The sequence below is a fragment of the Mustela nivalis genome (assembly GCF_964662115.1).
Source record: "Mustela nivalis genome assembly, chromosome: 13".
Classification (NCBI taxonomy): domain Eukaryota; kingdom Metazoa; phylum Chordata; class Mammalia; order Carnivora; family Mustelidae; genus Mustela; species Mustela nivalis.
This window is the reverse complement of record NC_139032.1, coordinates 56,640,364-56,653,897: the sequence shown is the minus strand read 5'-3', so window position 1 is coordinate 56,653,897 and position 13,534 is coordinate 56,640,364. Positions and strand designations below refer to the sequence as shown.

The 13,534-nt window shown below is 41.3% G+C and overlaps 1 protein-coding gene across 18 annotated transcripts in view; it reads right to left on the bottom strand.

Annotated features, from left to right (window-relative positions):
* Positions 1 to 517: 517 nt before the first annotated feature.
* NFX1 (nuclear transcription factor, X-box binding 1) overlaps positions 518 to 13,534 on the bottom strand; it is an 81,697-nt gene continuing 68,680 nt past the window's right edge. For 4 of the 18 annotated variants that reach the window (XM_082694597.1, XM_082694594.1, XM_082694595.1 and 1 more), the window contains exons 18-24: positions 13,333 to 13,434; positions 12,352 to 12,393; positions 5,264 to 5,362; positions 4,435 to 4,501; positions 3,123 to 3,268; positions 2,056 to 2,160; positions 518 to 801 (exon numbers count right to left, since the gene is read on the bottom strand). In XM_082694597.1, coding sequence (XP_082550723.1) covers positions 729 to 801; positions 2,056 to 2,160; positions 3,123 to 3,268; positions 4,435 to 4,501; positions 5,264 to 5,362; positions 12,352 to 12,393; positions 13,333 to 13,434 — 634 coding nt within the window. In that variant the 3' untranslated portion in view covers positions 518 to 728. Of the gene's footprint in view, positions 802 to 2,055; positions 2,161 to 3,122; positions 3,269 to 4,397; positions 4,502 to 5,263; positions 5,363 to 12,351; positions 12,394 to 13,332; positions 13,435 to 13,534 lie in introns of all 18 variants that reach the window. The other 14 variants (XM_082694598.1, XM_082694599.1, XM_082694600.1 and 11 more) reach the window with 5 other exon arrangements.

The following is a 13,534-nucleotide window of genomic DNA, read 5'->3' as shown; positions in this document are numbered from 1 at the left end:
AGCGTACTCTCTGTCCTCTACCATCGTGGCATATCTAGTTAAACTGTCACAGGATAGGCCCAGAGATTTAGTATGAGCCACGCCTCTGAGCTCCAGAAAATGGAATTCTGTAAAGCACCCTGACTCCTTTCCTAGGTCTAGAACTGATGGCATTAAGAACCCCCAAGATAAATTCGGCCAGACAGACCTATGAGAGTTTTTGGTTAAAGACACATTTTTTTTGGTTAATCACAACACATGTGATTCTGGATGTATCTGGTATTTTGGACTAAGAAGTTCACTTGTGCTCTTCCAAAGATTGTGATCAGTTTGGATTAATCCAAAAAGGGAGGTGCAGCTGATGTTGCATTTTTAAGAAGAGTATGGAGAATTGGGACAACTGAGTCTATGAGTAAATACCACTTTTAGGCTAAAATTCTGGTTTGTTCAAATCAAACCCAATATTCCCCCGGCCCTCTGAGCAATCACAGTGATGGTGGAGGCTCTGCAAATACACCAGTGACCATCAAGTCAGAGATCTGGCCGTACTGAAACACTTTATACACACAGAATAGAGGACAAGGAGATTTCTGACACACTCATGCTTTGGACGTATCAGTACAAGACAGTATATGAGACTGTGTGTGAGTCCACCAGGCAGTTAACTGGGAACAAGCATGATTTATCTGCTGGCAAACGAGTCTCCATCACACCTAATCATTCTTTTATCTAAGTGCATCTTGATCTTCTCAGTCCTGGACATCAAAGTAGTCAATTACTGGTTCCTTGGCTATTTTCTGTAAATTACTGCTTGCAGGATTTCTGAAAAGCAAACAAAGAATAATCAATCTTTTCTTGTTTGGGGGAAATAGACTGAAGCCTAGAGAAAGTTAAGGATCTGCTGATTTACCATTTGCAAAGCTTTGATAAGACACTGGGGCCCACATGAGCAGGGAACTATTTAAAATTTGGTGATGGGCACACAGGGGTTCACTCTATTAACACTACTTCTCTACTCTGAAAGGTTTTCCACAATAAAGTTTTATACTAAAATAAAGCAAATAAAGGGGGAAAAAAGCATGGCATGAACAGGCCAAAGATCCCACATGGTTATGATGAAGTGGTACTGGACACAGCTGTGGAACAACATGTGGAATGCCTTCATGTTTCCCAAACCACTGCCCATGTGGATATGGAACTGAGCTGACTAGAATCCATGCCGTCTGCTCTCCAGGGGTGAAGCAGGGCTGGTTCTGGGGAACTACGTTAATCTAGACAATCCCTGCCAAGGTTATACCCAGTGGGCAACACCTAGCTGTCCTGTCCAGTCCTCGGGAACACGACTGCCAAGGCCACCACAGTGACCCTGTAGAACTGCCCTTTCCGCCCTCCCATAGGTTTTGTATAAGAGGTTCTGGTAGGGCTACTGTGCGGAAGGCCAGAACAGCATTGGGGGACCCTGCATGGTTTCAGAGCAACTTTCGGCAATGCTGCCTCAGTCACAGTAAGGGAAAAAGGGATGGTGCTCCATCCCTGCTCCTGAAACCTGCTGCTTGCCAATGTGGTTTTCTTTTCTCTTTAAATTATGAATACATGTTTTTGTTGTAAAAATTATTCAAACCATATAGATGACAGATCAAAACACAAAAGTATCCACCTACACTGCAACCCTGACCCACTATCTGACTTTCACCTCCAGAATAACTTTGTGAACCATGTCATGTTCCTAAATGCTCTGGTGTGACAGACTGAATCCACTTCCCAGTGTCACCACCTACACCACAGAAGTTATGTCCAGTGATTTTTTCCCCAGAGGGACAGTGGGCACTACAAATATCAAACTTGGGAGCTCTCTGACATGAACAAAGGTCTGACATTCCAGTCAAACCTGACTTATTTGACGAGATCAGGCGCGTTCAGGGTGGTATGGCCGTAGACCAAACCTGACTTATTTGAACCAAGCACCCCAAGGTCAGGCCCAAGAGGCAGCCAATGGCTAGTGGAGTCCCGGACAGTTCAGCCCCTGCTGTCTCCTCTGAATACAGGGCCTTTGGAAAGCAGCTGAAGGATCCTTACTTGTCGGTCTGATGTCTGTGGTGAGGAATTGGTGGTGGAGGCCGTGACTGCATTTCCCTTTCAAGGACACCTGTCAGCGTGGTAGGAGGACAAATGGACTTCCCTCTGATAAAAGTCAGAACACAAAGTATTGAAAAGTGAGACTTGTTTGTGGAGATAGGCAGACCGCTGGAAATCCAGTCAGGACTTTCAAACGGGCTGCTGCTGAGCGGTCTGATGTGACCCATCTCCTCTCAGGCATGGTCACCGTCATTTAACCCTCACTCATCCTTCCACCCACCTCTCCCTGGGCCTGTTATCTGCTCCCTCTGGTCCCGCACTTAAGTTTTCTTCATTGGTAAGGACCTACTCTGTCAAGTTCTGACAGTGATCCTAGATCCTCTCTATCACACCAGCTCACACTACAGCCTTAGTTTCCTCTAATGGCAAACACTGTTTACGGGGGATGCCCTGAATCAGAGTCCAGCATTTTTTGTTTTCATCATGCCAGAAGGACAAGGGAAAAAGGGATAGATAGATGCGATGGCCAGGCACTCAACCCAGGTCCTTAGGGTCTGTTCCCTGTGCCTGGCGAAACGCTACCTCCTGTGTTGCTCATAAATTGGGCAGATAAGAGGCTTGAATGTCTTTAGGCATGTCTGTCCTGTGGACTGAAATATGGGCTTTGCTCTCTGTTTCAGAGCTTTATTTTTTTGTTTTTTATTTTTTAGAGATTTTATTTATTTGACAGACAGCAAGCATAAGCAGGCAGAGTAGTAGGCAGAGGGAGAGGGAGAAGCAGGCTCCCTGCTGAGCAAGGAGCCCAAAGGCGGGTTTCAATCCTAGGACCCTGGGATAATGACCTGAGCCGAAGGCAGTTGCTTAATCGACTGAGCCACCCAGGTGCTCCCTGGCTCAGACCTTTAGATCAGACCTTTTGATCATATCAGAAAGGCTAGCCCAGAAGCAGATTTTCTATCTATTCTTCTAGGAGAGGAAGTAAGGCAAGCAAATGTTGATAGACCTTGCTTCCGAGGTCCAGTTTGCTGCAATGAGCAGTTCCTCCTGTGATAGAAAGATCAACCCACCTGACTGCAGTGACGACGACATTGCGCTTTGGCTCACTGTCATAGCTCACACTCTCCAGGCCATACACTTGGGCCAGGTCATGGATGATCCGGCGATGGTCTCTGTTCATGGGAGGGAAGCAGTGGCTCTTCTTACTATTCTTTCCCTGTATTGAGGGAAAAGATGACGGATTGATAAAATCATCCTGAAATCAGAATATACTTACAAAGGTCCTTCCCACCACACCAAAACAGCTGGGCTGACAAAGAGGTGGCTGAGTTTTAGAGCACAGGGTATTCTGCTGGCTGCTAAGCAAGCCAAGGAGTTTGGGAAGATGAGGTCTGATGCACTTCCTTTATCTATTCTGTGAGTCACAACAGCAGCAGCTGGCTGGGATTAGGGATCAGGGGAAGTGAAAAGAACCCAAGAGGACAGTATAATGGTTCCTCCTAATGGGCTGGTAACTGGGGAGTAAGTGATATACAGAAGAAATGACTAAATAAATAGAAGACATAAAATAAGACAGTCTCATTTCTTACAAAAATACGTTCTACGCTAAAAATTTTTAATGTGCACATACACTGGAAAGCAGGGAAATACATTAGTGTATGTTTGCTAGTTAGGAGAGGAACAAGGATTCCATTTTCTCCTTCATGTCAGGATCCCGGGAAATGAGAACAGAAGGAAGAGAGAGAGGAATGGCAGGGGCTAAGGGAGATGGCGGGAAGGAACTCCACCTTCATTAGATATGGAGCTAATACAGGCATCTCATCCTGTAGATGATAGTCTCCACAGAATAAAGAGAGAGCCATCCTGGGGTTGGCTGCTTCTGACTAAATTTGAGACTTTTCTCCTTAAAACTACCTCCAGGACAAGGGTTTCACTATCTTGAGGGAGTCTATCTCACTACTCTTCAGCTCTAGTCATTCAACTTTTGATCTTTACCCAAGGGCTTTTAGCCTGCCTTGGAGGTAATAAAGAACAAGTGTGCCCTCTCATAAAATAGCCCCTCAGAGATCATGTCTTCCTAAGTCCCCACAGTCATTCAGCTGTCACTACTAAATGCCCCCTGTTGTCCAGAGCTTCTTCACCCAATCTTAGCCACTGAGCTAAAATTTTTTTATTTATGCTAAATTTGATCGAGAATATCTTTGCTGAACCAGGACAAGGCTTCCATGGATGTTATAATGGCTGGTCTTTTGGGGAAGATAGGGATCATCAAGAAGCTGTGACTTTTTCCTATAACTACTCTACACTGATGGTGTTTCTGGGACTTGATTTTTTATCAAGCTGGCCTTAGAGATATGTCCAGTTGGATGTTTTGACTTCAACCTTATTCACGGCCTCCACAAGGGCTTCCATTTCTTTTTCAATGTCACTGACAAACTTTAAATCCTTCCTGAAATGAGAAATCATCACAGTTAATTTCATCTGTTTCTGCTCTTTGAGAATCCCTTCCACCCACGTTCTCTGCCCATTATCTGCAGACAATGAACAATGTGGGCAGAAAAATGGCAAAGGGCAAGAACTATCAGCTAACAGAAGGCTGACTGTGACTAACAAAGGAAGAGAAAAAGAGAAAACAAGTATGGGAGAGGAGAAGACAGAAGGAGAAAGAGCTGTCTGAAGGACCAGGAAACAGGAGGAAAATAAGAGCTGTTATTGCCCAAGTGAGGGCCCACGTTGGCAGCCCATCACTCAGTTCAGGCTAGTCCAACCAGGCCCTAGGCAGGCCCAAACTTCTACTACATGGTCCATACACCCACAGCCCCCACAACCCATGCATAATTCTTCAAGGCAACAATTGTGAGAAATCAAGAAAGGATTTTTATTAAACATCATAATCTCTTATATGTATAAACTTCAAATGGCTCAATCACAGAGGAGTATTTATTAGTTCCTACATCTTAAAAGAGCAAATACTCTTGCAAACCACACTTAAGAAAGCTGGTAACAGGGGAGCTTAGGTGGCTCAGTTGTTAAGCGTTTGCCTTTGCCTCAGGTCATGATCCCAGGGTCTTAGAATTGAGTCCCACATTGGGCTCCCTCATCAGCAGGAAGCCTCTTTCTCCTTCTCCACTCCCCTCACTGTCTCTCTCCGTCAAATACGTAAATAAGATCTTAAAAAAGCAAGCAAGCAAGCTGGTAACAAGTTACATACCTGGCATCCTCTTTTAAACTGTCACTGAATTTTGACCCTGAGGAACGTACATTGAAAGGATCAGAATCCTCAGTAATATGAAACGCCTCTGCTAACCGCCTGAAAATAAGAGAGAAGTAAGTAATAAAAGGAAAAGGGCATGAAAACTTTTTACAGTAACACAGGACAGCCCACCATGTCTTAAGTTCTTAAGGTACTAACGATGCCATTTCAGCAAACACAATTACTAAGGAAGGAATAGCAACAACTTGGGAGAAGATATGATTTTGTCTTCCTAGAAGAAAATAAGACAAATCTAGGTGGGTCTGAGAGAACCAAATGGGCTGATACTGGCAACTTGGGTTATCTGGTGAAGAGAAGGGGGGCAGGAAATGAGAGCACTGGGAGTGCAGTGGGGCATGGCAGTCTCTGAGGTTTTACCTAAATATCACATACATACATACATACATAAGGTAGACATGTACACATTAAAACTAGAATCATCTTACAGAAAATGTGGAAAATAAAGAGAAGAATTCCACTAACAACCTAAGCAAAAAATTTCAGTACACTTCCTTTCAGATTTTTTTCCCTTTAAGTCATCGCAATTAGTGTTTATAAAACTTGGCATCTGGGGCACTTGGCGGGCCCAGTCAGTGGAGCATGTGACTTGGGATATCCGGGTTATAAGTTCAAGTCCTACAGTGGGTGAAGAGATTACTTAAAATAAAATCTGAGGGCGCCTGGATGGCTCAGTCAGATGGGCATCTGCCTTCAGCTCAGGTTTTGGTCCTGGGATCGAGTCCCGTGTCAGGCTCCCTGCTTCTCCCTCTGCCTCTGCCCCTGCTTGTGCTCTCCCTTTATCACTCTCAAATAAATAAATAAATCTTAAAAAAGAAATAAAATCTTAAAGGAACAAAACTAAAAAAATCCCAATTTGGCACCTTTTTTTCACCTATCATTATATGATTGGCATTTCTCATATTACATTTGTTTTTCACATTTACTGTTTTAATAGATGCATAATCTTCTAATTATGTATTTACCAGAATTTACCTAAACATTCCCTAGTTTCTTTAATAGTTCCCCAGTTTCTGAATATTTTAAGTGACATGATATCACTAGGCAAAAACTTTTAGGGTTATTTCTCTGGAAAATATTTCCAGGTGTGGGATTATTAGATAAGATGGTCAGACTATGAGTAACACAGTCTGAGAGCTTTCCACAGCTGCCCACTTGTGTTCTGACTGCCAGTGAACGAATCTCATGGCATCTCAGCAATACCCAGTTATGTCTTTCTTTTGTAAAGAGAGATAAAATTCAGGTTAGCACTTAGTACAATTTTTGTTTACACTGAAATAGGGGTCTCTTGCACATTTAATGCCCATACATATGAATCTGATTTAAGCTTAATTCTAAAAATTTCAAGAGAAATTTTCGAGAGTTTTGATGTTGTGATTAGTCAGCCAAGAATTAAAATTTAAACACCAATAAAACATATCAGTGGGCTGAATTTGGCCTGCCAGTTTTTCATTTCTGCAACAGAATATATGCTTGCAACTTGAGATGGTATTTTTTTAAGATTTAATTTTTTAATTTTAATTTTTTTGAAGATTTTATTTATTGATTTGACAGAGAGAGAGAGCACAAGTAGGGAGCAGCAGGCAGAGGGGAGAGGGAGAAGCAAGCAGCTAATGAGGGGCTCAATCCCAGGACCTTGAGATCATGAACTGAGGTGAAGGCAGACGCTTCACTGACTGAGCCACCCAGGTGTCCCTAAGATTTAAAAATTTTTTTTAAAAGATTTCATTTATTTATTTGACAGAGAGATCACAAGTACGCAGAGCAGCAGGCAGAGAGAGAGGAGAGAGCAGGCTCCCTGTTGAGCAGAGAGCCCGATGTGGGGCTTGATTCCAGGACCGAGACCATGAACTGAGCCAAAGGCAGAGCCTTAACCCACTGAATCACCCAGGCGCCCCAAGATTTTTAAATTTTTTTTTAAGATTTTTTTTTTAAAGATTTTATTTATTTATTTGACCAATCACAAGTAGGCAGAGAGGCAAGCAGAGAAAGAGGAGGAAGCAGGCTCCCTGCCGAGCAGACAGCCCAATGCAGGGCTCGATCCCAGGACCCTGAGACCATGTCCTGAACCGAAGGCAGAGGCTTTAACCCACTGAGCCACCTAGGCACCCCAGATTTTATTTGCTTATTTGACAGAGAGAGACACAGAGAGAGAAGGAACAGAAGCAGAGGGAGCGGAAGAGGGAGAAGCAGGCTTCTTCCTGAGCAGGAAGCCTGGTGTGGGCCTCAATCCCAGGACCCTGGGATCATGACCTGAGCTGAAGGCAGCTGCTTAACAACTGAGCCACCCAGGTGCCCAAGATTTTTAATTTTTAAAAAATAATCTCTACACCCAACATGGGGCTCAAATTCATAACACTGAGATCAAGAGTTGCATGCTCTACTGATGGAGCCAGTCGGGCACCCCATGTATTTTTTTAAATTGGCATTTCTTTTTCTCCTAGGTCAGTGGGTATTAAGAAAGAATCTCTATATAGTGAGGACCATTATAGGTCATCATTCTAAAACGGAGGAGAAATTCAAAAACAGAGAGCCAGTTATTTTTCTTAAAAAAGATTTTATTTATTTATTTGAGAGAGAGAGAGAGAGAGAGAGAGAGGCAGAAAGAAAGCACAAGTTGGGGAGAGCGAGAGGCAGGCTCCCTGGATCCCAGTATGGGGCTTGATCCCAGGACCCTGGGATCATGACCTAAGCCTAAGGCAGACGCTTAACTGACTGAGCCACCCAGGCACCCTGAAAGAGACAGCTCTAATCAATAACTAATTACTGAGGATAACTAATAACTAATTTAATCCTCACAACAACTGTGGAAGGTACATATTGTCACTGTTTCCACAGATTTTTAAGAAAATTAAAGCTTCAAAAGAGAACATGACTTGCCGAAGGTTACATAGCTAAGTGATTTGTGAAGGCAGGATTCAAATTCAGGCAATCCGACTCTAGTCTACTATATAAACTGTCTTGAACTACACAAAGGTGCATTTCTATGCTTTAGAGGCCTTCTGTGTATTCACTACAGCATTTCTGAATACTCATGACTCAGTTCATATTTTGTTACTAAGAACACTTTGACTGATGGTTCCTAAAGGTCAAGAGTTTGAACAGCAGTTATTACAGAGTTCACCATAAGGGTCAAACCTAGGGAAATTTGGGCAGCACTATTATTTATTATATACTTCCTATGCATTTAGCCACTTAAAGAGGTACTGTTAACAATAGTGGAAAGTCAAATTTCAAGATAAAACAGGACTGTACTTTGTCTGCACTTGTCTGTTTTTGTTTAAAATGAGAAATTTTCAAAGTGACAAAGTATTATTTTATAATGATAAAACCATCGTAAATTCAAAATATTTTAAGTCAAAAATGCATTTAATACATCTAACCTACCAAACATCATGGCTTGGTCTAGTCTACCTTAAATGTCCTCAGAACATCTGCCTTAGGTTACAGTTGGGCAAAATCATCTTACACAAAGCTCATTTATTTTTTAAGATTTTATTTATTTATTTGAGAGAGAGTGTGTGTGTGCTCATGGAAATGCGAGAGTGGGGACAGAGGGAGAGGGAGACAGTCTCAAGCCAACACCCCACTCACTGTAGAGCCTGACATAGGGCTCAGCCTCACGACCCTGAGATCATGACTTGAGATGAAACCAAGAGTCAGACGCTCAAATGACTGAGCTACCCAGGCACTCCACAAAGCCTATTTTATAATTAAGTGCTGAACATCTCATGTAATTTACTGAACAGTGTATGGAAAGTGAAAAACACGATGGCTATATGGGTACAGAATGGCTGTAAGTGTATGGATTGTTTACCCTTGTGATTGCATGGATGACTGGGAGCTGTAGTTTGCTGTCACTGCCCAGTATCATAAGAGAGCACTATACTGCATATTGCTAGCCTGAGAAAAGATCAAAATTCAAAATTTGAGGCATGGTTTCTACTAAACGTATATTGTTTTTGCACCACTGTGAATCTGAAAAATCGTGAAGTCACTATAAGTTGGGGACTGTCTGTATACCAGTTCACCTAAATTCTCCAACTGTTAACATTTAGAGGGCTATACCTTTTAATCAATCTGTTAGAACCAGGAAGTCTGCTGGTCACTGAATAAATGCCCCTTAATCTAATAAAGAACATCCTCAAATGACTAACAGAAAACATCATATTTAGTGGTGAAACATTCAAAGCTGTCTGATATCAGTAATGTCGATTATCACTACCTCCTACTCAACACTGTACTGGAGGCTCTACCCAGTGCAAAAAGGCAAGAAAAAGAAAAAAGTTAAGAACTGTAAAGAAATAAAACTACTATTATTGGATGAGGGCATGAAACAGTAAGTGAATTTAGCAAGGTTGTGAATACAGGTCTATAAACACCAATTCAATTTCTATACAGCAGCAACAGGCAATTAGAAAATTAGTTTTTATTTATTTATTTATTTGACAGAGAGATAGAGAGAGAGAGAGATCACAAGTAGGCAGAGAGGCAGGCAGAGAGAGAGGGGAGAAGAAGGCTCCCTGCTGAGCAGAGAGCCCCACGCGGGGCTCGATCCCGGGACACTGAGATCATGACCTGAGCCGAAGGCAGAGGCTTAACCCACTGAGCCACTCAGGCGCCCCAGAAAATTAGTTTTTTTAAAGAAAATTAAATTTTAGAAGTGATACAGGAAGGGAGAGGAAAGGAGGTAGCTGAGCTAAAAAAGAAGTGATACAAGAAAAATTACCATTTAAAAAAGTGTCAATATCAAATAGCAAGGAACAAATCTACTGCAAGTTGTACAAAATCTGTATACAGAAAACTATAGAGTATTACTGAGAGAAATCAAAGAAGGCAGGAATAACTGGAAGGATATACTTTGCTTACGATTAAGAGACTTAACACTACAAAAACGTCAAATCTTCCCCAACTGATATATAAATGAAATACCAATTCAATAAAAATCTTAGTAGTTTTTTTTGGGCAGATACTGATAAGCTAACTCTAAAGTTTAAAAGGAAATACAAATGCTCATGAATAGCTAAGTTAATCTAGAAGAAGAACCATGCTTGAAGAGACATACTATCAGATATTAAGACCTTTATTGTTATAAAGGTACAACAATTAAGAGAGTGTGATACTAGTGTGATGGAGGATAAGGAGTTCAGCAATAGTATGAATACGTAAAAAAAAAAGTATGAATATGTGATTTAAGACAAATGGCACTGGGGCACCTGGATGGCTCAGTGGGTTAAAGCCTCTGCCTTCGGCTCAGGTCATGATCCCAGGGTCCTGAGATTGAGCCCCGCATTGGGCTCTCTGTTCAGTAGGGAGCCTGCTTCCCCCTCTCTTTCTGTTTGCCTCTCTGCTTACTTGTGATCTCCATCTGTCAAATAAATAAACTATTAAAAAAAAAAAAGACAAATGGCATTGGAAAGACTGGGAAAAGGACATCTTGATGACAGTATTGGTCACATGAACATGCATATGGAAGAAAACTAAATTGTGAACTCTCCTTAAACCATGTTCAAAAAAATCAGTCAACTGTAGCTCTAAATGTGACAAGTAAAATGATACAGCTTCTAGACAATAACAGAGTATTATCATGACCTCAGGACATGAAAAGGACATCTTGATGACAGTACTGGTCACATGAACATGCATATGGAAGAAAACTGAATTGTGAACTCTCCTTAAACCATGTTCAAAAAAATCAGTCAACTGTAGCTCTAAACATAAAAAACATCAGTCTCTAAGGAAAAGACTAATAAACTGGACTCATTAAAATTAGAAACTTCTGCTTATCAAAAGATACCATTAAGAGAGTGAAAATTGAAAGCATGAAGTAAAGGAAAATATACTATATAAAACCAGTAAAGGATTCACATCCAAAAAATATAAAGAACTCCTACTAATCAATATAAAAAAGAGAATACAATTACAAAATAAGCAAAAGAGCTGAATAGGTACTTCACAAAAAGGGATATCCAAATTGCAATAAACATAAAAAAGTATTCAACCTCATTAGTCATCAGGGAAATAGAAACTAAAAGCTCAATGATATCTGGGTATACATTCACAAGAATAGATTAAAATTAAAAAGACTAACAATTCTAACAGCTAATAAAAGTGTAGAGCAATGGGAACTATTACCCTGGTGGTGGAAGTATAATGTGACACAATCATTTTGGATACTGTTGCGTAGAGCTGACTAAAGTTGAACGTATGAATACCCTGTTAAATCAGTAATTCTGCTCCTAAGTTTAAAACTAACAGAAATGAGTATGTATATACAGCAAAGGGAACATACTGATATTCTTAAAAGAGCATTATTTGTAACAGCCCAATAGTGATAACCACACACGTACCTATTAATGGCAGAATGATAAATTATATTATCTTAATACAATAAAATATCATGGAGGAATGCAAATGAACAAAGTATTGCTACATGCAACAAGAGGAATATCACAAATGTCATAAAAGCCAGACAAAAATGCAAACTGTAAGATTTCATCATTTATATAAAGTTCAAAATAGACAAAACTAATCCAAAGTGTTAGAAGTCAGGATAGACATTTTAACTTGATGAAGTATAGGAAAGTATTCTGGTAATTTTCTATTTCTTGACCTGGGTGCTGATTACACCACTGTATTTACTTTGTGATGACTCACTGATCTGTACATTTCCAATCTTTCTATATGTATGTTATACTTTAACATAAAAGGTCATTAAAAAATTTTTAAGCTTCTTATCTCCATTGGAATCAGGAAGTCTGCCAGTCAGTGAGTAAGTATGCTGTGGCATGTGATGTTTATACTATGCCCCAAACCAACAAGCCCATGTTTCAGAAATATGCTGAAATCACCTAAGTGGTTTATCCTTAGATACTTATATTTCAGTTCCTGATGATTGAATTTCTCTTGATCTCCAACAGCAGCAAAAGACTCAGAGCAGGTGCTGAGTGAATGCTTGAATGGTTGCTCCTTCCTATTAATTTCACAGAGCTCAAGAACAAGTAGATAAAAAGCAGGAAATGACTTACTTTTTCCTTTCCAAGGCTAAACACTCCTCATCACACTCCAGCCTTGAGAAACAAATGAAACAGATAAAGTCAGGGCACAGATTTTTCACAACTCCTACCCAGCAGTAAGTTCTTTGTCAACCTGGGAACAGAGTAGACTCTGGCCAAAAACATGGTTACATGAGGTCCCTCTCAAGAACAGGTTGGGGGGCCTCTGGGTTATGGGACTCGAATCTAATAGGAGTCCTCAGAAGGGCCTCAAAGGGTCTCCAAAACACTCCTAATGACCCCCTGACAGCCCCAGCTCTTCCCCCCTCCCGCCTTTTTATAGATTTTATGTATGTATTTGACAGAGAGAGAGTACAAGTAGGCAGAGAGGCAGGCAGAGAGAGAGGGGGAAGCAGGCTCCCTGCTCAGGAGAAAGCCCGATGTGGGACTCAATTCCAGGACCCTGAGATCATGACCTGAGCCGAAGGCAGAGGTTCAACCCGCTGAGCCACCCAGGCATCCCAATCTCCCTCTCTTGACACAGCTGGTTCTCTTGGGTTTGGCTGGACACATCCAGGTCTCTGCTCCCCCTGGCTATTGTTTGAAGAGAGGCCTAGAAAAGTCTCTTCTAGTCATAACTATATCCTGAGTAAGATTTGTGGCAATGGACTGAGTGTGGTCTTTTAACATCAAATGTCTGTTGAAACACCTGTCTGTGCAAGGCTTTGCTGTGGGAGATAGACAAATGAATGGTTCCTACCCTCTGGAAATTAATTCTTTTTTTTTTTTTTAAAGATTTTATTTATTTATTTGACAGACATCACAAGTAGGCAGAGAGGCAGGCAGAAAGAGAGGGGGAAGCAGGCTCCCCACTGAGCAGAGAACACAATGTGGGGCTCGATCCCAGGACCCTGAGATCCATGACCCAAGCCGAAGGCAGATGCTTAACCTACTGAGCCACCCAGGTGCCCCTGGAAATTAATTCTAACACAACACATACATTTTAAAAATTACCTGGCTTGGTGAATTTCCTTCTTAGTAATTAACTTGCTGATTTCCACTGAATCGCCAAGCTGCATGTCTGTTATTTTAGAGGCCATGGAAATAGCAGCTATTCTGAAGTATAAAAAAGAAAGGAAGAAAAGGCATTGCAGTTTCACAGGAGTGTCCTAATACTAGGTATATAGAAGACTTCAAATCGAATCTATGCTGGACA